The sequence below is a fragment of the Etheostoma cragini genome, chromosome 3 (genome assembly GCF_013103735.1).
Source record: "Etheostoma cragini isolate CJK2018 chromosome 3, CSU_Ecrag_1.0, whole genome shotgun sequence".
Taxonomy (NCBI): Eukaryota; Metazoa; Chordata; class Actinopteri; order Perciformes; family Percidae; genus Etheostoma; species Etheostoma cragini.
The window spans coordinates 16,230,370-16,255,771 of NC_048409.1; the positions used below are offsets into that span (position 1 = coordinate 16,230,370).

General features: G+C 38.9%; 1 protein-coding gene across 4 annotated transcripts in view; it reads right to left on the reverse strand.

The window, feature by feature from the left end:
- LOC117941785 (cytoplasmic dynein 2 heavy chain 1) overlaps positions 1 to 25,402 on the reverse strand; it is a 102,874-nt gene that overhangs the window by 61,025 nt on the left and 16,447 nt on the right. For 2 of the 4 annotated variants that reach the window (XM_034866903.1, XM_034866900.1), the window contains exons 29-60: positions 23,986 to 24,054; positions 23,584 to 23,738; positions 23,004 to 23,136; positions 22,797 to 22,914; positions 22,491 to 22,603; positions 21,995 to 22,108; positions 21,723 to 21,873; positions 19,028 to 19,233; positions 17,727 to 17,909; positions 17,305 to 17,487; positions 16,096 to 16,319; positions 15,606 to 15,721; positions 13,993 to 14,192; positions 13,690 to 13,821; positions 13,322 to 13,454; positions 12,879 to 13,086; positions 12,642 to 12,771; positions 12,105 to 12,260; positions 11,676 to 11,935; positions 9,033 to 9,279; positions 8,647 to 8,798; positions 8,291 to 8,435; positions 7,721 to 7,823; positions 5,806 to 5,970; positions 4,286 to 4,410; positions 3,743 to 3,991; positions 3,327 to 3,435; positions 2,791 to 2,904; positions 2,134 to 2,276; positions 1,656 to 1,731; positions 1,079 to 1,242; positions 33 to 170 (exon numbers count right to left, since the gene is read on the reverse strand). In XM_034866903.1, coding sequence (XP_034722794.1) covers positions 33 to 170; positions 1,079 to 1,242; positions 1,656 to 1,731; positions 2,134 to 2,276; positions 2,791 to 2,904; positions 3,327 to 3,435; positions 3,743 to 3,991; positions 4,286 to 4,410; positions 5,806 to 5,970; positions 7,721 to 7,823; positions 8,291 to 8,435; positions 8,647 to 8,798; positions 9,033 to 9,279; positions 11,676 to 11,935; positions 12,105 to 12,260; positions 12,642 to 12,771; positions 12,879 to 13,086; positions 13,322 to 13,454; positions 13,690 to 13,821; positions 13,993 to 14,192; positions 15,606 to 15,721; positions 16,096 to 16,319; positions 17,305 to 17,487; positions 17,727 to 17,909; positions 19,028 to 19,233; positions 21,723 to 21,873; positions 21,995 to 22,108; positions 22,491 to 22,603; positions 22,797 to 22,914; positions 23,004 to 23,136; positions 23,584 to 23,738; positions 23,986 to 24,054 — 4,914 coding nt within the window. The remainder of the gene's footprint in view (positions 1 to 32; positions 171 to 1,078; positions 1,243 to 1,655; positions 1,732 to 2,133; positions 2,277 to 2,790; positions 2,905 to 3,326; positions 3,436 to 3,742; positions 3,992 to 4,285; positions 4,411 to 5,805; positions 5,971 to 7,720; positions 7,824 to 8,290; positions 8,436 to 8,646; positions 8,799 to 9,032; positions 9,280 to 11,675; positions 11,936 to 12,104; positions 12,261 to 12,641; positions 12,772 to 12,878; positions 13,087 to 13,321; positions 13,455 to 13,689; positions 13,822 to 13,992; positions 14,193 to 15,605; positions 15,722 to 16,095; positions 16,320 to 17,304; positions 17,488 to 17,726; positions 17,910 to 19,027; positions 19,234 to 21,722; positions 21,874 to 21,994; positions 22,109 to 22,490; positions 22,604 to 22,796; positions 22,915 to 23,003; positions 23,137 to 23,583; positions 23,739 to 23,985; positions 24,055 to 25,402) is intronic. The other 2 variants (XM_034866902.1, XM_034866901.1) reach the window with 2 other exon arrangements.

Here is a 25,402-nt window from a genome sequence, read left to right on the forward strand (position 1 = left end):
AAACATACAGAAACATACAAGCACACACACACCTGCATGGAAGTGGTAATTTCCTGCAGGGCAGAATCTGCTTCCTGTTGTTTAGTCTTCAGCAGTGCACTCTGCTCTGCAGCCCGCCTTTTCAACTCATCCACCAATGCTTTAGCCTCATTCAGCTTAGACACGCCTGCCTGCCGACACAAAGTCAAAGTCAAATGTAAGGTGGGAGAGATTTGAAAATTACTCAGATGTGCAAGTTAAAAAAACACTTAGAGAACTCTATAGCAAGTTCAACAGTGCTTTTAATTCTAAGGGCACTTGGTGTACTGGCTTCCCATTTACAAACATTGCATTTTAAATTAAGATAAAATAATCCTTTATTTTCTATGGTTATTAGAAACATTGGTTAATCAAAAAATCAAGACTGAAATCAGAATGTATCAGTGCTCAACATTTTGGTATCTGCTTGAAAAACACATTGTCCTGCTATTGTTTGCCAATGAATTAAGTTTTGCCAAAACGCTACAGGTACATTATACTAATAGGGTTAGAGTAATATACTGGTTTCCCAGTGTACAGTGGTGTGAAAATGTATTCATTTTCAGTTATGATTCGGTGTATATTTGCTCTTATTAACAAAAAAAATAGTGTATTGACTTTACCTATTTTTAAGAGGGAGACATTTTGAACTACTACACATTTAAAATACAGTTTCAAGTTTCAATTATAGTAGGCCACATAAAACATTCTGTTTTCCATTCCAGTAAGGGTCATTGTAACTAATAACAATAATAAAAAATAAAAATAATAATAAAATAATAATAATAATAATAATAATAATAATTGTGTAATACTGTATAAAATGACATTTTCTGAAGACAGTTTTGTTATTGTGAAAATGTCATACCCTTGCAACCCTAACTACTATTGACTATTTTTGTTTAGTTCTACTTACCTCAGGTATACAATGTCAGTGCTTCACACAAAAAGTTATTCTTAAAAGGGTCAATAAACAACATCATACTTTTACTCTTGTTTGGTGTGTATGTATGTATGTATGCATGCATGTATGCATGTATGCATGTGTAGTACATTGTACCTGCAGATGCTGCTGTCTCGTTGTGAGCTGGCTCTGCTTCCGGCTAAATAATGCAGTATAAACATGCAGAAAGGCCATGTACTGTCTGGGTGTTGCACCATGGTCTCTGCATGACTCATGGACCATCAGGAACAAACGGCACAGGTCTCCCTGAGCAGGCCCTGCTGGGAGCAAAGGATGAGGAAGATAATAAGCACCAACTGACTTAAATTTACAAGGTCAACTTCATAATATAATACATAGCCAAAGAAAGCTTAAAACAATGTTAGTGGGCTTCTGAGTTACTGTCCTGTTGGAAAATGAGAAAGAATAAATAGTTGTTTTTTAAAAGGTGCAGAATGTATGTTTAACATATCTTCTTGTCAGATAGAAATTATTATTTATCCACTGATTATTTGCCAAAAAAAGTTATGGTACTAAGATTGTAATTACGATAATTGGAAAACTGTAAGATTAAATCTAAAAACTACATCCACAGAAGAAAAGTACAATTACAATTACAACATAATTTAAAGCCAACATACAATTGAAAATAATAACAATTATACACCTTTGCTATAAGCACATATGCTACTACCTGAGCTTTTCCCCTTTGTGGCTCTTTCTTTCCCCTCCCCTCCTCCTTCCGTCTTTGCCAGCAGCAGCTCAGGAATCTGGCAAGGTGTGTTAAATGTACATAGAAAACATTGATGCATGCATTAAAAAATGTTGTACTTTTGTAAAAATATTCTATTGTTTTTTATTTTAAATATTAGGTACCACAGCTAAGCAATTTTTCTTCTTCATCCCTTTGTTTACAGGGTTAATATTGAATATGAAGCCACTCAATACTTGTATAGGGCTATGGCAGAGTAACTGTTCGCTCAAAAGAGATAAAAGCAAAGTCTGGGCTGCACAGGTCTTTTTTTTCTCCGGGCAAAGGTAAAAATCCATACTCTTCATATACTTTTAGCAGGATTTATTCATCTTGAATACAGGTGTGAACTTTATCAGCAATTGCTGCCTGATGTAATATCTGCTTTTGATCTTGTTACTGTACTTGTTCCTCCACTGACCTTCTTCATGCTGCTTTCAGACCATCCTTCCATCCACTGGACAGAACACTTGCGGTAGAAAGCTGGGTTGCTCTCACAGTTAATGGTGAAGTTAGAGTTAGAGCAGTCCATGATCAGAACAATGTGGAGATTCTGCTGGACTCCTAAGGTGGTGTGATACACAAATAGGAGCACAATAGTTGGGAAATAAAAAGAGTGGAGGAGTTAATGTCACAAAATGTCATTAGGGACACAGCAAATGAGCGGGAAACAAAGACAGTAAGAGGCAATGTGAAGTCAGGCACTCAATTTTGTGTTGCTGATATTGTCCTGACAGAGTTGGATAGGGAAGGTTAGCAGGAACTCTTTAGTGGGTATACTTTCAGAATAGTCTTACTGATTGTATTCTCTAGCAGCAACCCCTACCTCGGTGACACAACACCATTTCTAAAGTAAACACACCACTGCACAGCAGGGAAGCAGAGGAATACAGTCTAATACAATCAGAGAAAAGAACAGCTAAAACAATCATTGGAAAGAAATGGCACGTGTTGTAGACTTTTAGAGTGAGAAGAGGACCAGAGTACCACATTTACTACATTGATCGTCCAAAAATAATGAATGATGGACAAACAGACAGAGGGACTGGGATGCTGAAAAACACACAGCACTACTAACTGTGCGAAAAGTAGTTGTAGAGTGGTCCAGTGAATCCATCATGGGAAGCAGCATCTTTGAGGGAGGCGAGGAGAGGCTCCAGTTCTTCTGGGGTGTACAGACCTGGAACTTCACCTGTATTATAACACACAAGAAACAAAGAAATTATTAAATGTTTCCTTACACACTAACATCTCTTAGAAGAAACTAAATACAAAATAGTAGGTGGCAGGACGCATTGATAATGAAAACTATGACTGTTGCAGTATCATTTTTGCTAAAATTACCAGAGCATGGTAGCTTAAATGCAGACCAAAAAAAGGGCTGCAATAGGAATGTAACTGAGATAAATGCTCAGCACACACACAGTATACAAACAAGAAAGAAAAATAAATGTATTTCCCAAACTGTAAAACATTTCCTTAATTATTAACATTAACCTAATCCAAAATGTAACCTTAACTCTTAAAAGAAGCTGCGACACCTTCAGATCAAAAAAGTAAAATATGTTCACATGAAAATGGAAGGAAAACCAAAAACAAAATGACAATATACACCTGATGACAGTAGGCTGTTGACCATTTCTAAGAAAGCTGGATGAACAAACTGATAGTCTTCCAACAGTAGAACCGCCTGTTGGCCCTCCAGACCTGCCAGCTGCATCACCTACACATATAGCATGCATAAATAGACATTATATGTTTTTATAAACATTTAAAGAGGAAAAAACACCGTTATACTGAGACTAACTATCTGTGCATTTACACATTAAGTGTTAAAAAGGCGCCATTGAACAATCAATATGGCAATTTAAAAATGGAAAAGAAACATTACATAATGTTAATAGGCAGATAATTCAAAAATTCAAAAAGCTTGTCAGTGCAATTATCTCTAAGAGGTTTCTGCTGAAACTGGTTTGCTTAGCACAATGTGAACCAGTTGAGCCCCAAAAAAAAAGACTATTCACTCTTACCGTCTTGAGATGATTGCTGAAATGCTTAAGAGTATAACCCCGTGAGATCTGGGGCGTGAACAATGTGTATCCATGCATGTGCGACACCAAGCACGTGGCTGTGTGCCGACCCACTCCACTCCGACCTGCCAGAAGCAGAGAGCCGCCGGGTCGGCTCAAGACCCGATCAACCCTGGACACAAAGTCGCAAACTTCCCAAAACAGGAGAAGATCCAGTTCCCTGTTATCACGGCTGTATAGCACTACTCCCTAGAGGAAGGAAAGGAGGAAGACACATGGGTGAGGAGCTGCACCACAGACATGCCAACATGTACACTGAAATTAAAATAAGAATAAAAAGTAACAGCCACATGAATGAGACACAGATATAAACGCAGCAGTAGAAAAAAAGAGAAAATATATTCGATTTACTTAATTACTGTGGTAAAGTTGCAGTACAGCAGTTATATACTGTATGTAAACACATATGTATGTGTGCATTCTAAATCCGGCAGGTCTAACAACATAAACACCACCACAAGACAACAGTTCCTCACTGAGTACCTTCTTTACAACTTGTTTTAGGTCAGCAGAATCCAGACGTCCCAGTTGTTTACCATGAGGAGGTAAAGCCTGGCCTGGTGCCATTACAGCTCCTTCAGATGCTCCCCATGTCACATAGAAACAATCTATACACAGGGAAAATATCACAGACTGTTTGTGACCCATCCACGTATGTTCACCTTAAATGGCTTCTGTCTACATACAGTACTGGCTGTATACAGAGATAAGACAAAAATACAAAAGAAGGAGCACTGTAAAGGCAAATACTGTCACATAAATGAACTCATATCAATCAACTAGAATTAGATCAAATGTGTTCCAGAATGTTTAACTTGAGCTGTAGGCATTTTAAACTGTTTTCAAATCCCACAGCTAACAGACCATGTGTTGTAGCGAAGCATGCAGATGTTTGTTTTGCGGGCATACTGCACTTTTGGCCATAATTTAGAAGAGGCATTTCTCACCCAGGTTACACTGCTTATGCCTAGAAGGATGAGCAGATGACGATGGGCTGTTCAAGATAAAAAGCTATCACACTTGCAAGGTACTGCTCTGTCTCCCCAATCATTGTGAGGTACCGCATTCTGAGAAATTTCAGTTTTGTGTCTCTTAGTTACTGAGCACTGGTGTTATACAGTATGTATGCGCCTCCAATGTTGAGTTTAAACTTTTGATGAGTTGGTTCTTGGTATGACACAGTGGCTGGAAGCATGCTTTGGTGAGTTGCTGTGAAAAAAATAAGTAATTATTTAGGCCTCTCTGATGTGTCCACTGGGCCTTGGTAATAGATATGTCATTGTGTTGTTCCAGCAGCCAGGACCTGTGTTGTTGATCATTACACCTCTCTGAGATAAGCCATCTTTCTTTGGATGTTTTCTATATACTGGCTTCAAATGTTAGATTGCTATGGCTGGCTCTTGCCAGCATTTGCCACATATTTCTAGTGCTGTTTTGCAGACCATTACCAAGCATTGTAGATAATATAATGAATTACTACATACATTTATATGTAAAAAGAGCGGGATCTGCATTTATCTTTTACTCTCATTTCTCTTTCGGCCCTGAGGGGACCTCCTGTACAGTGTGGACAACATAAGACATCATTCTGGTATTACTCATGATTCTTGTATGTTCTTATTTATGTCACAATGGGAGCTGGCAGGCAAGTGTAGCATTGGAGTCTTGCAAGCTCCAACCATGATTTAAACCCAGTTGCCAACATCATTAGTTTTGTCTACAATTTTAAGTGGTTTGGAGCGGTCAAACCAATTCAAACCAAAAGTCAGGCTAAGAAACTGACATAAATGCAGAGATGTCAAAGAACACAGCCAATCAAATATTGCTTTTCATGAAAATCTTTGCATGAATTGCATCAAGCACTCAATCTGTAATTAAATTGTTCCTGCTCTGCATTAGTGTTGGGCTGTTGAATCCATCAGAGCCTGCAAACAGAAGTTTTTTTATGTGTATGTCTGATTTGAAGAAAGGTGTATGCCAGCGAGAATAGAGCTATCTCCTACCAGTCATGTTGTCTAGAGCGTCAGAGCCCCAGTCTCCCCGTATGATGGAGGAGAGGATGTTATCAAAGATGTGAAGGTCTTTGGAGGAAACTAGCCGGTCTCTAAACAGCCTCCTGGCCTCATATGCTACCACCTCTAACACGCTGTCTGTCACATTAGATTGAGCTAAAAAGAAATGCGCACACACACACACACACACACACACACACACACACACACACACACACACACACACACACACACACACACAGGATTAATACCATACAGGATATACACAAGATGAGATTTGTTGATTTTGTTTTAAATTTGTTTCTAATAAGAACCCTAAAACAACATTCAGCACAGTACAGTGATTCATCTGCAAAGGGAAATAGTTTTTTCTGTAACTCACACAATAATGCAATTAACACAATGAGTATTTTGTAGTCCGTCCATATCACTCATAATTGTTTAAATTAAAAAAAAAAATGAAAAACACAGTCACAAGCACAGTATTTGCACGGTGACTTAGGCCTTAACATTAGTCAAAGGGCTGTTTTGGGTGAGATCAAGCATGACAAAGGCACCTCCTAGGGTAAACCTAAATTTAAAAAATTCCCTCAAGAATAAGCAGAGTGCTGCTTGCTAAAAAAAGTGCTACAGGGACAGGCCAGACTTGTAGTCTCATAGGCCACTGGCTTCAACGGTGTCTGTCACTTTATATAAAAAGAGCTTGAGAAGAGAGTCAAACAGAGTCACAATTGACACCCCAGGGTTTTCCTGGCATATTCAATTTTAAAGACTAAGAAGGAAAAGAAAACACAAAGTGCCAAGTTGTGCCTATGGCTTTCAAAGGATTTCCTTGCCCAAAACCCACCTCTGGTGATTCTACTATCAAAGCCAATAAGGACTGGCTGATTCTGTATTTGAGAGATCAAAAAATATGTTAACAGTATTTGTTTTTTAAATAAAAAGCCATTATGTAAATATTTCTTTTCTAAGAATCCCTTAAATGAAAGTGATTAAGTGATTATTAAAAAATAGGCACCAAGAGTTGAAAAACTTGTACATGCTCTTTGGTGGATGAGGCAACACTAAATGACCTCAGACATACTTATCCTAGGCCTTTTGTGATGTAATTTTGTGTTACCTATCGGACGACATATCATCTGATAATTATATATCTGTGATACCTGGCAAATGCAGGTCAAATGTTTAATTTCTTTCAGCTCTGTATTTGGTCTTTACCAACTCTTGAGGGAAATATTTGAATCACATGCACACTTAAACTCATCACATTCAACAACACATTTACAGAATAACAATGAAGAGAGGTTGTTTTTTTTACATACCAAAAAAAGGTAAGCAGCAAGAGGGATAAAGAGGGAGGAAGAAGCAAGAGCAAGTTAAAAAATGATGAGCATGGGAAAAGAGAAGTTTGTCCGCTGACGTGTTTAATTAAAATAAATTATTGGACTCACTATCACAGCAGGAACACATTGCAGAAGGAGAGAAAGAGTGACAGAGGGAAAGTTGAAAGGACAGCAAAGAGAGAGGGTGATAAAAGAGGGCGACGGAGACAAGTGACAGAGAGGAAATGAGGAGAGAGAAGAGAGGAGAGATTGAATGAAGAAAAAGGTGAAAGTTGAAGACAGTAGCTCTGAGTAAAAAAAAAAATACTGACAAGAAACTAAGCCACATATGATTATGGCATAAAAATTGACACAGTCATTAATGCTTTATGTTCCTCAACAACAACAAAATGATATAAGAACTGTGAGGAGAATCTTAGTTTTTGTTTGCATACTGCCGTGCTTCTGTCCCAATAAAGGATCTTATTGGTTCCCTAACTTAGAGAAGGTTTATGTTTGCCTGGTTATAAACACAATCTTATACATATTCATATGTGTGCATTCTTCCAAGTGTGTTTGGTTACCTGCAGTGAGGTCATATCGCAGCAGGCTGAGCACCCATTCTGTGAGGATACAGGGGGTAAATAGGTAGTGGCTGTGGTCATCCACTGTAAACTTGGCTTTCACCTGAGATTAAAGATATACAGGGAGATAGATGATACATACATATGTAATCACTGGCATAAGCGGCATATTATATTATTATGTTTAACCCCAATCTGTGTGCCATCCATAGTTGCAATTTGGAACTAGCCATATAGGGCTTCATTTACTGATTGCCCGTACAATGTCCTAGATACAAATTAAATGGTTCCCCTGCAGATCACCACTGTTTTTCAAAACACATCCCATGGGTCTAGGTTGTGTTAAATTTCTTTGTAATTTTGAGGTATATTGCCATTTTACTGAAAAACAGCAATACACCAACAGCACAGAAATGTTTGTCCAGTCACCCAACCTTTACATACAGTGCAACCTGACAGACAACACAAATGTATCCAATTATCACATGAAAATGTCACATAATTAATTATTTGACTATATAGCTGCAAATAGAAATCAGAGTAAGAATAAAACCTTTACCAAGTCAATACCTGTTCATAGAGCTGCACTAGAGACCCAGCCAGCTGGTGTGTTTTCCCTGTGCTGGCCCAGGATGCCTGGCTGCCCAAGCTATGTTGGAGAACTGGCTGCAGGTATGCTGAGTAGATAGTCTGCAGCTGCTCCCTGTCTGGATAGCTAAAGGCAGAGGCAAAGAGGCAGAGAAACAGATGGATGTAGAAAAATAAAAATAGAGGGGGTCAGGGTTAGAGGGAGGCCAACAATGAAACAGAGAGAAAGAAGAAAAGATGATGGGAAGCTAAATTTAGAAAGCATGTAAATACATGTGTAACTGCAGGCTGTTTGGCGATAAGTAAAGTGTAATAATGTACATTTGCTACATACTTACTCTATAGTGCAAACGCGAACTATAGATGAGAAGCGGGAGGTGAGCAAATGGCTCCCTACAGCACCCCCTGTTGACATGGAGGCCACCACCTGGATGTTCTCAAGACTTACCCAGTCCAGATTTTCATCATAGAATCCCTTATATGTCAAAACCTGGAGGAAAGACAGTGAGAGAAAGAGATGAAAAATGGAATTAAGAAGGTGGAAGAAATAGGAGAGATGAGAGTCAAAATGTCTGTAAGATACACTCCAAGCACTTTCAATTATATGTGAAACAGTCTTGAAACCTTACTGATGTGCTAGGAATCAGTGTCACAGTTTTCTTTTTTTCCCTCCATTTACTAATTTGTTTGCTTATCTATATGCCTTTTTATGGATCATTTCTACCTGTTGCAGGAAGGCAGTGAGGTTGCTGGTCCCCCATTTGTCAGGTTTCGGTAGGTTGATGTCTTTTAAGTAGAGCACAAGGTTCTCACAGTCTTTGGGTCTAAAGACTCGACCGGTGTTTGAGCTGAGCAACAGGCAGGTCTGACCGAGCTTTTGTAGGACATGGCGTGATGAGGTCTGGGCGCTGCAGTGCACCACAGCAACTTGGGTGGACCGCAGCCGAGAAAAGGCGTAGCGCAGGAGCATGCTAGACAGAAAACAATAAATACAAAAAAGGTCAATAAACACACAGGCCCTGTTTAAAAGGTTTGGCCAGACAGGGTCTGACAACTTCAGATCAATCAATAAATGTTGTGACTCTCATACATCTCATTTATGTTTAGGATGGTGCCAGGAACATATGAAATGATAAGAGGAAGAATGACTTTTAGTGCTTTACTTATTTTGTGATCTAGAGAACAATGTTTGTCAGACCAAACCCAAAGGCAAAGAGAGACATTTTGAGAGGGCGCAAACAAAGAAAGAAAATAATTGGAAAGTAAATTATGTGCATCCACATGCATGTACACCCAGTCCAGCGAATGTGTGTGTAAATTAATTAATGTTCTTTTATCAAAAGAGCAAGCTGACAAACCCAGTGCCTCAATGGCACAGTGACCTTTCAGCCGAAGTGAGGCAAGACAAGAGGACGAGAAAAGGAGACATTGAGTGAAACTCAACTGAAGTGTAAAAGGCAAACTGAGTGACCCTTGTTCTTCAAACCCCTGGGGAAGGAAGCAATTATTTCTGAGGCAACGACTCTGTGTACACATACACAAGCCCGAGCACATACACCACACATACACATCTGATCCTTATTCGGACTTGTCAGTGCTTTTACACAAAAAGTCTTGAATAAAAGAAGCCTTGATATTAGTGATTGTGTGTTTGTACCATTTAAGTTTCCACATTTGAGTGCCTCTGCCTCGCAATCCAAAATGTAAAATTATTTTTTTTGTTTGTGTGTAATTTTTACGATTATGCATGTACAGTTGGGCTTGAATGTTTGGGCACCCCGGGTAAAAGTTTGTATTAATGTGCATAAAGAAGCCAAGAAAAGATGGAAAAATTTCCAAAAGGCATCAAATGACAGATTAGACATTCGTATAATATGTGACAAAAAGTTAGATTTTATTTCCATCATTTACACTTTCAAAATGACAGAAAACAAAAAAATGGCATCTGCAAAAGTTTGGGCACCCAGCAGAGTTAATACCTTGTACTGCCGCCTTTGGAAAGCTGAGACCTGACAGTGTCATGGATTGTTCTCAGTCATTGTCTGGAAAGACCAGGTGATGTCAATCTTAAGGTTTTAAATGCACAACCTTATCTGACCATGCCCCAACAATCAGCACCATGGCTTCTTCTAAGCAGTTGTCTAGAAAACTGAAACTGAAAATATTTGACGCTCACAAAACAGGAAAAGGCTATAAGAAAATAGCAAAGCGTTTTCAGATGCCAATATCCTCTGTTCGGAATGTAGTTAACAAATGGCAGTCATCAGGAACAGTGGAGGTTAAAGCAAGATCTGGAAGACCAAGAAAAATAAGTCAAAAAACCTGATTGACTGCACGATCCATACAAAAAGACCTGGCAGACTGGAGTTGTGGTACACCATTCCAATATAAAGAGATACTTGTACAAATATGGTCTTCATGGAAGAGTCCTCAAAAGAAAACCTCTTCTACGTCCTCACCACAAAAATCAGCGTTTGAAGTTTGCAAATGAACATAGAGACAAGCCTGATGCATTGTGGAAAAAAGTTCTTAGACTGATGAGGTTAAAATATACCTTTTGGCCAGAATGAGCAAAGGTACGTTTGGAGAAGAAAGGGCACAGAATTTAATGAAAAGAACCTCTGTCCAACTGGTAAGCATGCTTTGGGGTAGTATTGCAGCCAGTGGAACAGGGAAGATTTCCAAAGTAGAAGGAAAAATGGATTCAGTAAAATTTTAGCAAATTGTGGACGCTAACCTTATGCCATATGTGAAAAAGCTGAAGTTAAAGAGAGAATGGCTTCTACAAATGGATAAGGATCCTAAACACACCTCAAAATCCACAGTGGATTACATCAAGAGGCGCAAACTGAAGGTTTTCCCATGGCCTTCACAATCTCCTGACCTCAACATCATTTTAAATCTATAGATAGACCTTAAAAGAGCAGTGTGTGACAGACAGCACAAAAATCTCAAAGAACTGGAAAACTTTTTTAAGGATGAATGGGCAAAGATACCTCAAACAAGAATTGAAAGGCTCTTGGCTGGCTCCAAGAAGCGTTTCCAAGTTGTGATACTTGCCAAAGGGCGAAGTACTTTTGCAGACGCCATTTTTTTGTTTTCTGTTTTTTCGAAAGCGTAAATGATGGAAATAAAATACTAATTTTTGTGACATATTATACAAATGTCTAATCTGTCATTTGATGCCTTTTGGAGATTTTACCATCTTTTCTTGGCTTCTTTATGCACTTTAATATTTTTTTTTACCTGGGTTCCCCAAACTTTTGAGCGCCACTGTGTGTGTGTGCGTGTGTGTGTGTGTGTGTGTGTGTGTGCGTGCGTGTGTGTGCGTGCTAGCGTGCATGCATCTCTGCTTGTGTGTAATTACCCCTTTCCGCAGCCCTCTGGCCCTACCACCATGAAGGGCTGCCTGTGCTGAGCAGTGAGCCACGGGAAGAAGCCATGCAGACCTCTCTGCATGTCTGGAGTCTCAATAACAGGTAGCGTGTGTCTATGAGAGAGCTCTTCCAGTGAGAGACCTTCGGGAGGATGGAATTTATAAGCTGCTAGGTGGCCCCTGTCATAGTCATAGTAGGTATCGAGTGTTTTTTTGGTGTCTGGAGGGCTTTCCCTGGCCCAGCTCAGCAACTACAGAAGTACAAAGAAGTATTAGATGTGCATGTTTTAGCAGTTACAGCTAAGATAACTTACTGTACAGGTCTTTAAGTTTGACACATTAATAAAATATCAAATCTAGAATTAAACTATTCTTATGGTCATCCGCTGCCCATGTAAAAAAAAACAAAGGTGTTCTTACCTCTTTGGAAAACTCCTGTCTTGTTTTGAGGTTGAGGTTTCCTCCCAAACCCCTTAGAAGACCAACGATGAACTGACCTCTCTCTGTCACACCATTGAGGTGTGACAGACCATTGAACACTGTACCCACTAGACTAGTCTCCACCACAAAGTCATTCTGATGAAAGCAGAGAAGAAAAGAAGGGGATATACAAGTTTGAATTAAAAATCAACAAATGATTTAGAATAAATGGGGTGAAAACAATAGAAAAACACTATGTAAGTGTTACTAACTAAACCGGACCATCATCACACTCTCATAATGTCAGCAATTAAATCCAATATAATGAACACTGGTCAGTATAAGTTGACATAATTTATTCAGTAAATCGTATAGTTTGGTCACCAATGGCCATGTGTTGAAATACACAGAAAACATTGCTCCATGGTCAGTGCATGCAATGTGTGCATGTCAAAAAGGGTCTTTTAAATTCAGCATAATGACACATTTTGACTGTTTTTGAGCCAGTGTTTAGAAGTAAGATAGGACAAAGGTTACCTGTTTGAGGACCCAGTCCAGGGCTTGTTGAAAGTAGTCCCCAAGCCAGTTTTCTAGGTTACTGCAACACTCCTCTGGCTGACCCTTTAACCACGACTTCACTAAGGCTCCCACATCAATGTCCTCATCGCTAAAGTTAAAAATGGGGAAAAAGGGGAAGTAAAAACAGTGAGACAAGCTAGTTACAATAGGTGGAATTTAGTACACTTAGAACCCTGTCTGCATAGGCTGACTGACCTGAGAAAGATCATTCCCATGCGGGATATGGTGGCTGGTGAGGCACAGCTAAGGTTGTGAGTCTCAAACAGGAAGTTAACATTAGGTCCAAACTGGATGCGTTCTCCACTAGGCATGGTTAACAGCCGATTATCATCAAGCACAGAGTTCAGACTCTCAATCCACTCTGGGTCGATGTCACCGTCACACACAATCCATGAGCTCACCCCTAGAAAACACAAAAACACAATTACATATATAATCTAGTACATCAACGTCAATACACACAGAGCGGACTATACCAAATGTTTAGGCTTACTGTATCTGGTCCTTTTAAAGTATAGTGGTCTACTTTAACTTTTCCAGTTAATGTAGAATTCATCAAAGTTATTAAAAGTCTGGTTAAGCAAGACAGATTATCAATTACCTATTTGCAACATCTAAGTGGTGTCTCTCTTTCTTACCTTGTGGTTCTCTGACAACAATCCTGGCACTATGTGTGAGTACGCCATCAGCCCATTCTCTGGTGTCCATGTCTATATGTCCAAGCAGCTGTTGCCTGGGCATGGCCTTAGGATTCATTGTGTACTGCTTCACCTGCAAAAAATACAGTATTATGTCACTGTTTTTTTTTTACTGACCCGTAAACTCTCAAACACATGCCTTTTTCAAACTCCTTCATATGCTAAATTATTTTGAAACCTAAGTCTTACAAAATGTAAACTTACAGCATTTTGAATATATTATTACAAGTTTTATAATGAATTAGGTTTAATAAAGAGAATGTCTTCATGAATGAAAATCCAAGTAGGCGGGTTTGTCTCTTACTCACCACTTTGCCTGTCTTGCTGAGCGCAGCCCTAAGCATCCTCCAGAGTGTAGACTTGCCTGCTCCGCTTGGCCCTACGATGACTACGCCCATGCGTTGTCTCAGCTGTTCGTTCAGCTCCAATGCTTTTTTCAGCTACGCAGAGGAAAAGCAGTCAGCAATTCATCAAAGATGTTTTCACCACTTAACCAACTATACAACTATTCTGTTAATGTTAAAGACTTTTTGCAGAATGGTGTGTATGCATGTATCATGACAATAATATGTTTATAGGCAGCTAATAAATCAGTGTCTTTGTACACACACCTGACTGGGTATAAGTTCAAGTTGTGCTTCCTGGTAGACTTGTTCCAAAGCATTCATTAGTATCTTGTCCTCCATATCGGTGAAATTAACCCCAGAGAAGACATCTCTGACAAGAGCATCAAACCGGGAGCAATCGGAAAATGTCAGCTTGGACATGGTGTTCAGTCTCAATGCCTGCACCACCAGACTACTCTCCTGAACTGCATGTAGATGAAAAGATTTATTTATTTAAATAGGATAGGCATGTAAAAAATACTTCAATAAGGATAAAACTAAAAATATGAAATTGCTTTATACTTGTGCAAAATGACTATATGCTAAAAGAGAATCAAAGATAAAACACAAGGTTGACGGAGAAAAACACAATTATCGTGTCGAGTTAATATTCTTTTGCTCTTGCACATGATCCCTTTTATACAAGTGCTAAGGAACAAATGTGTTGCAAGAAAGGAACACTTGGCCAGACTACGCTCAGAGACGAACAGAAGTAAACCTTGAGGACTCATCAACAGACAGGTGCTGTGTGTGTATACAATCAAGGTGTGTACGTGTTGATGTGTGTTAGAAAAAATAAAGGGGGGGGCAGAAGGATTTGAAAGAGTGAGTGGGATGTGTTAAAGAAAAAGCAGAGGAAAATTAAGCAAGAGATATGAGCGAAAGCATTGAAAAACAGCGACATGAAGGGAAGATGGGGGTGGGAAACAGAGGGCAGCAAGAGAGAGCATCATCGACAGCCAGGAATCAGAGAGAGAGCTACCAAGAGGTCAGAAGGAGGTGAAGAAATAGTTACTGAAGAAGTAAACAACTGAACTCTGGCAAGATTACAGAAAGAAGAAGGAAAAAAGTACAGACAAGCAAAAAACCAAAGGGAAGAAAGTGTTTGAAGGGGAGACATATGGACTAAGCGTCAATAGATGGCATGTCTGTATTAGAGGATTTAGAGGGCAAGGACAGTCAGTGTACAGAAAGGAAGTGCTGGTCAATAAAACCTTTTGATGTTCAAGTACACTCATGCATAGTGTTTCTCAAACTGCAGGATAAGCATCTCCAAACCACCTGCATTTTCACTTTCACCTTATCCTCTAATCCTTTTCATCAGCTTTCTATTGCTGAGGTCAGAAGCTTATAATCAGTGCAACCGTTTCAGCACTTCTCAGGGGACACGTTTTAGAGACACTTTCACCAAATGACCAAAAACTATTCTTTTAGATTATTGACATTTTGTGGGGGAAAATATTGTATTGGAACCTTTAAACTAAACCAATAAGTTTCAGGGGCATCTCTCTGATTCCTGGCTGTCGATGATGCTCTATGTTAATATATTGTAGTACAGTCACTTTGACTGTTCTGACTGTTCTGTTAAACAATGAATATGTAAATATAAGAAAAATCACATGTAGACATCTTTTGATTCTAACCACTGCTGCATGTAAAATGGCCATTTAGTCTTTTATAAAATTGGTGTTAATGGACTTAATGGACTTATTATTTTTTCCACCTAGAAAGCATGAATACATTCTCTTCCTCCTAATGTTCTTGTCACTCTCCACTATTGAAAAGCCTCACGTAAAAATTGTACCTTTAAACAAAAAAATAGCCAGCAGGGGTCTTACGCTTGTCCTTGTCATGACTCCTCCTCTGTTGCTGCAGGAGACTGCCACAGGCCTTTAGCACCGTCTTCAGAGCACGCAAACCCCAGTCGTAGTGCTGCTGGGGAGTCAATAGCTCCCTGAACACAAACGTAAAAGCACATTTTCACACATATTCACACACTCTAAATTGACTATATGATTGGTTGTAGTGATAAGAGGCGGGAGGTAGAGGATAACATATCCACAAAATCAATATAATGCAATCTACTGTAGTGGCAGTGTAAATAATTTCAAATAAATTCAACACCCACAGCATGATTTAGTTTGGAACACAAGAAAACACCAAATTGTGAACCACACTGACTTAAAGACCAGATATGTAACACAGGTCACATACATACTGTATAGTTGGTACTCTGGTGAAAGGTTTATGGACAAGGTAATACATCTTATATTCTTACTCCATCCAACCTCAACCCAAATCAAAAAGACCCAACTAAACAATTTCTACCTGGCCAGGTTAAAGATTGCAACCAGTTTGCGTCCCAGCATTTCTCCGTTTTTAAAGCCCTCAGAGTAGAGGATGACCTCAGCAATGAGCTCATTGTCTGGCCTGCTCATGGCCACAGGCCTGAACAGCTGCTTTAGGTTGTCTGGAAGCTTCTGCCTGCCTCCGTATCCTTTTCCTGCCGGGTTTAATGTGATAAAGACCCCAGAGTTTGGGTTCAATTCCACCTGGATGACAATGGGAGAAGAAGGAAACATTATCCTCATTAACATGTGTTGTATAAAAGCATGAATATAGTTTAATCAATTGCTTGATAATTATTGACCCGACCAACTTTTCCACTATGGATGAATAAATAACTGATTAATTGACAGGCTGATTTGACAAAAAGGCAAGAACTGAAGCTTAAAGTCACTATATTATGAATAAAAATCACTTTTTTCTGGGATTTGGAGTGTGATTTTGTGTCTGGGGAAAAAAAATCTTGGAAAAAAAAAACTATCCACGTTGTTTTGAGTGAGATACAGGTTTCTGAATGTCCTAAGCCTTCAGTCTCTGGATGAGTTGTTCAAAATCTGCACGGCTTTCTACGTAACTAGCAGAGATGAGGTGGCTAACCGTAGCATCCTAGCTTGTTATCAATGGCAAAACACTGCTACAACACACACTAGTTTACCATGATCTACAAAAGAACTATTTGCATGTCCCTAATCTGCAGGTATTTCACAAGGGCACCCTTGTTTAGAAGAAGTCTCCCAGCTAATCCTGCCTTTTAGTGACCAAAGTTAGAGAAAGGGTTATCTAGCTGATGTGATCTTACCTAGCTACTGAGCATGTGTGACTCCCATACAAAATAGTATAGAAGTGAGAAGTCTCTGTAGCTAAAACAAGTGAGATGTCTCACTTTGTAGCTAAAACAGAGACCCAAACACACATTGTGAAAAGAGGATCTGCAGCAAAGTATTCTGGTACAACTTCAAACTACAATTATGAACCCGAAAATGAGCATAATATGGGTCCATTCAAGGTAAAACCTAGCACTGTGGGTCTAAGTATGCGTGTATACAATACAAGCCAGTGAATTAAACAGAAAGATATAATAATTGAGAATTAGCTGCAAAACGCAGGCTTGAGAAATGGTAAGTAATTATTTTTAGCATCAGAACTTGGAAACATTAATGAGTTTGTCTCCATCTTTTCTTATTTTCTTACCTCCTTCCCCAGAAGTTCACATGTATTCTTGTGATGTTTAAGGGAGTCTTGAATGGCCTGAATCTGCATGGAAACTGCAGACAATACCGCCTCCTCTAAGCGGTTAAACTCGTCAAAGCAGCCCCATGCTCCACACTTCACCAAGCCCACAAAGATTCGTCCCATTGACTTCACATCGATACCCTGAAAAACAGACGGATCCAAACCAGAAAAAAGATCTTCTTGTGTGTTTTCATTGGTAGTTGTTCTCAATTACTAGTCTTGTTTACTGTGTGGGCACAAGATGAATAATCAGATGTATGCAGTGCACATACCAGGCATATACTCCCATCATATATAAGTCAGAATAATGATTACTAGTACTTGAAAGTTTGGGGTGACATGTTAAACCCGTCACATATTCTTTTGGAGCATGTTAATACCTCATCACAGTTGAAAACCAGCACTTGGCGTCCAAACAGCCCCCCCAGGGCTTTGACTGACTCCGTCTTGCCTGTGCCAGCGGGCCCATACGGGTTTCCCCCAAGTCCCATCTTCATGGCCTGGGTCAAAGTCAGGTAGCACTTATCAGTCAGTGGAGTGTGCACCAGCTTAGCCGCATTCCCCTGGAAGACCGGAGAGATAGGGTTGAGAAGGCAGTGACCGATAAACAGCGATAAAAACTGACAGAAACACATTGAGATAGCTGAAGAAGCAGAAAAGATATAGCAAGTGAGGGTGTAGGGGCACAATAAAGGAGGGAAAGAAGTCAGCAAAGGATAAAGACAAACAGATAAATGATGGATTAAGTGAGAAAGGAAGGAAAAACAAATGAAGAACAGACAAAGAAAATTAATATGAGTGAGACTAAGTGAAGCTTGTGTTAGTTTAAAGGGACAGCAGATGGAAAATGAAGCAAAGCATCTTCAGTGCTCATCTTTGCATAAACAGTGCCCCCCAGAGGTACAAAATAAAAAGTACAACTATATTCATTGAACATAAAACATTTTTGTGTGAGACCCTGAACAAGTAACAAGGTGGCAATGTCTTAAAGCATTCAAATTCCTGTACAATTTCAATACACTACTGAAACACAACAATAAATACAACATTGATGCCCAGAACAATCTATAACTCAACTGTTGTTGTAAGGGATGTACAAATGTGTTTGGGTGCCTGACACCACATTGTGTGCTACTACTACTTGACTATGATATGTACGTATGCACGATTTTGGCAAAATAAGACATGCATGCATGGGAACTGTTTCATCACATTTGTTGATGAATAGCAGTAAAGAAAATATTGATTGCATTTACAGTATTCGATCATATTACAAGTGTCACAGGTGGCTGAAATGTGTATTATGAATGTGAGACAATTAATTAGAAAGTCAATCTCCAAAGAATGAATCAATCACATTCAGGCGATAACTAAACAATTATTGTCAATAATGATTTATCAAGAAAAAATACAAATTTTCTTATTACAAAAAGGATTTACCTTACGATAAGTTGGAAATGTTTGATGCGTACGTCCCTTTCAAGTCAGTGAAGATTGAATACTAAGTAAGCATATTAAATTAACACTTTGGAAATTATCTTTTGATTTTATATACTGCAGGATATTCAGGAAAGAAAAGTGTCTATTAAAAGGTTGACTGCAGCCAAAAAACATCAGTGTGTGTTTTGGATTGTTCATTTGGTCGAGACAAAAAAAGTGTGATATACACATGCTAACACACCTGGTATTCATATGTATAGCTGAATTGTGCATCCACCATTTGTATGAGGCAACATTTGTCTGTTCCCATGTAAACGCGTAGCTGCTTCTTCCAGGCCCAGGCATCAGGGCTGGTAACCTCTGCCTGGTTGAGTTGCTTTACAACGCTGATGTTGTGAATAATATCCAGGATCAAAGCCTTCAGCTTCAGCTGCAGGACACTGGACTCTGTACAGGAAGACATGCATGAATATCCGGATGGCAGAACTGGCAGTTATGCAAATAACAAACTTGATTATAAATGTGGATGGTATTTGTAAATGTCATGTACAATATTCAACAAGGTCAAACATATTTGTTATAATATTTACATACAATAAAAAAAGATACATATACACAGGAGTAAACACAAAACTTTGTATCATCAAATAGTGTACACATTGTTATATAAGCCTATTTACAGTCATGTTGGTTCAAAGCATAAACCTGTATTATTTTTTTTCAAACCCAATGTCAGATCTTGGCAACGTGATTTTCTCTGTCTCGATTGATTATATTCTAATACTAATTCAACAAATACGTAACAATCTTTTTAAAATCGACTTAGTGGTCATTAGGTAACCCCAACCGGCACCTTTTTTGCTGCTTAGCTGTAAATGGATGGCAGGCGTTCATTGTAAGCATACAGAATGGCAATGGCTTTTATATTATAATAAAGTACTAGGTTTTGTCAATTGTAACTAAAGCTGTTCAAAGTAAAAATGCAGAATTGTATTTATCAGTGAGTAGAATCGGGACCACTCACTGTGTAAACAAACATTGATTAATTAAGTCATACAATAGGAATATGCACTTAAAATTTGAGTCTGACGGCCCTAATTATTTGGTACCGTCTGTAGTTTGAGAATAAATTGTAAATGGACTGCATTATATAGCACTTTCTAGTCTCCTCAAAGTGTTCCTCCTTTCACCCCACTCACACACACATTCATACACTGATGGCCGAGCATTGGAAGCAATTCAGGGTTTGATGTCTTACCCAAGGACACTTTGACATGTAGACCTGAGATCAAACCAAAAAAGTTCCAATTGGTAGACACTATATAAAGTATTATCAACAAAACCATTCCAAACAACAGCTCCATATACAGTAGGGCAAACAGATCTTACATGGAAGATATTTGAATCATGCATCTTCACTGTGGATTACTTTTCTACAAACGTCTCTGAAGTTGGGATTTCATATTCTAAATTATAGTAGGTCCAATTGTTGAGTTCCAAGTAGGGGCTAAGAATACCTTGTGTGTAGAAATGCATCAGTGTAGCCTAGCCACAGATGCATGAAACATCTGTTGCCAAATTAACACCATCTCCTCTTGTCTCTGAGCCAAAGAGGAGATCACTACAACTCCCCATCCGGGTTTATGGCCCATTAATGTAGACTGGGTAATTAGATTATTCTTTCTTGCTATTACTTTAGCTACTTTAATCAGTACTGCCACTTCAAAGCCTCTTCAGCCTATCTGGTTGTTTTAAGGGAGCCAGTAATTTAATGAGATGTTATCATGGAAATGGGTTCTATTTCGAATGTAGATGGTAGAGTTTTAAATGCAAGAAAGTCACATGGTGAACCATATTTTCTGCAAATCCAATAACCTACATTATAGTGCTGTCCTGAAATATTTGGTATTTTACTATTATGTCAGAAAAAATGCTAAAAGTATTGTTTTTTATAGATACATTTTCAAATGACAAATAAATTTGGGAATTGGCAGCAATGTACTGTGAAATGATGCCTCTACCGGGATTATGGAGGAGCTTTTCATCTCATGCATGAATAAGAAACTCTGATTTGAATTACAGTCCTTTTTACAAATTCAAATTCTGTGAAAAAGACTCAGCTGTTATGTTTTATTTAGCCACATATTCAGCCCAAGACATTACATTAGTCGGCCTGCTACTGCATCTGCAGCTTTAAAGGGTACTTCACATCCTTTAGTGTCTGACTGGCTATCAGGAGATTCATACAAGAGCAGTCATTCGGCATTAATCTCTCAGTTCAAAGGAACAACACAAGATTTTGATCAAACCTCAATCATGAACAACATAAGAGGGAGTCTGATAGTGGAACAAAAAGCAAATGGCAAGTGCCAAGTGTTTATAGAGTATGGAAATTTGGGAAGGATAATGTTATCAGGAAAGTGATCAGCAACCAAAGAAAAAGCAGAAAAAATGAGGGTACTGTAAGAGAAAGGGACAACATCCTGAGCATCATTTTGCGTGCTAGCATGTCTAAAGATTTAATGAACAAAAAACATCACACAAGGTATTGCATTGCTTTTCTTAGCTTCTCCTGTCTGGGTTTGTATTAGTCTCTTGTTAGAAGGTGTTTAATCCTTTTCATTTTGAATGACATTTCAGGTAATAATCGGAATATAGTTCATAACCAGGGCAGGCAGATATAGTATATGGCTGAATAATTTTAAGAATTAGGTAAGAGGGTTTTATATGCACTTAAAAGATGGGAGTTGACACAAACTTGCATATTCTCTCTGGGTGGTGCAAACAAAGGTCAAGACAGATCCACCCAAATTCAACATGTTTCAACTTCAAAAAGCTACCGCGTATGTTTTTAAAGTCTGTACATGGAAGTTTCACCAGTCTAAGAAGACACACATACACCCCCCATCCATACACACAAACATAGACAGAACTACCTGTGTTAGCGACATCGTCAGAGCTGGTGTCCACCGTAGTGTAGTGTTCTAATTTGGCTTTGAGCTCCAGCTCCAGTTGCTGCAAACTTTGCTCTTTTAGAGCTCTTTCCACATCTTCAGTAAACTGTATTTGATCAGCCAGACACAAAATCTAGACCAAAAATAAGAAAGACAATTAACTTTTTTCAACTCCCGGGTCGCACATTGCTGAAATGTGGTCTTGGATCTCAACTTGAACAAAGTACTGTGGGTTGTGGAAAAGTGGTGTGTACCTGTGATGGGTAGTGTGAGGGATCCACTTCCCCTTTCTTCCCTGCTGACAGACATTCATACAGTAGGTGCTTCAGGGTCTCCTTCATTTCTACAGACAGCTCACTTAGCCACACCTAGAAAGACAGAAAACAGTACACACACACAGCCACAAAAATGTATAACAAAAACAGTGAGTAAAATTCTTCAATGAGTTAATATACATTTTTTAAGTTTATTTGACAGGAAAGATCCTATAGTACTTGAAATCTGATGCATTATACAGAGATTTAGTAAAAAGCCAATTTGCATCCCTAGTTCCTAAGCAGGTAACTGGGGATAGTTATCAACCCTTCATTAAATCGTGAATACAATATGTTATTGAATGTTTTTAAACACACTATAACAAACACATAAATGCTATACTGGAAAGTGTCCAATCAATATTACTTTACATTTACAACAGTATATTATTGTTGTTGTAAATTATTCACACATAACTTTGCACAGCAGCTTTACCTCCACAAGGCTGGAGATGCGTATGATGTTTCTGAGTGGCACTATTTCTCCCTCCAAAGAACACATGGCGACAATGTGCTGGCACTGCTCATCAAATTCAACACTGTGGATACCTGCACAGATTGTTAAGTGGATTAATTAACAGACCGATTGCATTCACTGTTCAACAGAACATGCTGTGATGCAAGAGAAACAAGGAAAAGAGAAGAGCAAAGCAAACAATAACATAACATAACGTAAAAGCAGAGAAGAGCACAACATAAGGAAAAAAAGAAAACAGAATAGAACAAAACAGATTTTTCTTACCCGCAAAGAGTTTCTTGAGGTGTGACTGGATGACAGTTGGGTTGGTTGCCTGACCAAGAATCTCAAGCAGATCATCATCTCCTATGAAATAGAACCGTGGGAAGGCAGAGCGCTTCTCCTGCAACAACAACACACATTACAAAAGTTGTGATGCTTACCATATGTTATACATAAGTAGTCTTTGCACACAAAAAGGTATGTATGTACCTCCAGGAACTCATTAAGTGACTTCTGGCAGCGCTGCAGCTGATCCAGTATGGTGACGAGGGAGTTTCTGATGCCAGCCCTCGAGCTCAGAGAAACAACTCGGTTGTCACTCTGAATGTCTGACATTATAGACCTGTTACACACATGGAGAAAGTGCTTTGTTTCTCAATGTGCATAAAACACATGCTGCCTGTATTGCAAACTGTATTTGTCCATTTATCCCAGCAAAAGAGACACAATCCTAATGTTATACTGAATATCAGCCATAATAAACCTGAAAGTTAAACAAACAAAAAAATAGTACATCAAAACGTGTGCTATGTGCTGTGCAGAAAGAAAGAAAATTACCACTGGTTTAGGAGACAGGTATAGCAGTGGATATGGTCAATGACTGAGGTTTGAATGCCAACTTTAAGCTTCAATGTGTGAAGGTGTATATATTCACATACAATGGATGGTGCTTTATTTCCGACAGGGAATTTTTGGGAGTAAATAGTGTGTTTGCAATCTCTTTGCCTCTGCTGATGTGATACAGTCAAACAAACACACACACACACACACACACACACACACACAGTACCTGAAATCTTCATCAACACGTTTAAAGCGGGCCTCCTCCCGAGGCAATGCCCCTCGTCCAAAAATGGGCTCCAAATAAACCCAACGCCTCTGGATGGCATTCAGACTAAGCAGGTACTCGTCTAAGTCTGATAGACGAACCTCCCACAGACTGACCTATCATACACAGAGTAAATACAGTAACATGGGTTAGTGCTCTTTATTAGAATATGTAAATATTAATATAATGTTATTTAAACCACATAAAACATGCAACAATAAAAGAGGACAGCAGTTCATTTAATTGCGTTAACACATGCTGTATGTTTAACAAACAAAGTGCATGGGGAGATTTACTTTTCCCAACATGTAAATAAGGCACTTAATTAGTATAAAAGTGTATTCATAGATTCTTTGACCTGACCTTGTCTTGGAAGCTGTGGTAGTAGGGAGAGTCTTTCAGAGACTGCAGCAGACAGCGGTTATCTCCCACCTGGATGGGCACAGAGTGGTGATAAAGCCAATGCTTGCTAATCCTTAACGTTTCATTAAGTGCTGGCTGTAGATATGCCTGTTTTTTCCTGAAGACAGTTGCGTGCCTTTTTAGTCTGTCTACCAAGTGGTCACTTTGATTATCTGCCTGAAATAATGATTATCAGAAAAGAGTGAAACAATGAGAAACAGCTGAAGGAGCCTTTCTGAAAAGATGGAATGTTTTAAAACCATTGGTGTGCATGTACACTTTACTTTTGTTTACGATCTTATTAAACAGCATTATGCTGAGTCAAAGCCAAGCGTTTGGCTTACACCTTTACTAAAGCCAAAAGGTAAAGAGTTCGAGATGACTTAAAGCAGATTTATATATAAATACATACCAAACATATAAGAGGCATCCTATAAAGAAATACAGCACGTCATTCAGTAATCATCATCTGTGTCTTTATTATCTGCATCACTATATTTTTACGTTTTACTGTATCAGACCACCTTGTGGTCAACAAGTCACCCAAACACTCACATATGTTTAGAAAAGAAACATACCTAGGGACCAGTCACAGATGCATATTCCCTCATTCCATTATCCAAAAAATAACTCAAATAGAGTAATGATTAGTGCTGGCTGACCCAGTAAATCCTTAATAACATTGTGTAAAGTGATCTCAGCATCATGACCAGATTTGACTCATGACTAAAATTACTCAGAAAGTACACACAGTATGTGCTAATGTACAAAACAGGAAAGCTAAATCGGGACTGTTGCATCAAGAGAGGGTATCTTCACAATGGGTTCAAAAACCAGATATTTAAATTGAGCAAGAACAGAAACTGTGTGAACAACTTCCTTAAAGTACAGTGCCTTGCAAAAGTATTTGGCCCCCTTAAACTTTTCAACCTTTTGACATTTACAAAAATTGTCATTTTGACAATTATTCGGTCCCCTGGCGTTAATACTTTGAAGAGCCACCTTTTGCTGCGATTACATGCTGCAAGTTGCTTGGGGTATGTCTCTCTCAGTTTTGCCCATCGAGAGACTGAAATTCTTGCCCATTCTTCCTTGCAAAACAGCTCGAGCTCAGTGGGGTTGGAAGGAGAGCGTTTGTGAACAGCAGTTTTCAGTTCTTTCCAGAGATTCTCGATTGGATTCAGGTCTGAACTTTGACTTGGCCATTCTAACACCTGGATACGTTTATTTGTGAACCATTCCTTTGTAGATTTTGCTGTATGTTTGGGATCATTGTCTTGTTGGAAGATAAATCTCCGTCCCAGTTTCAGGTCTTTTGCAGACTCCAACAGGTTTTTATCCAGAATGGTCCTGTATTTGGCTGCATCCATCTTCCCCT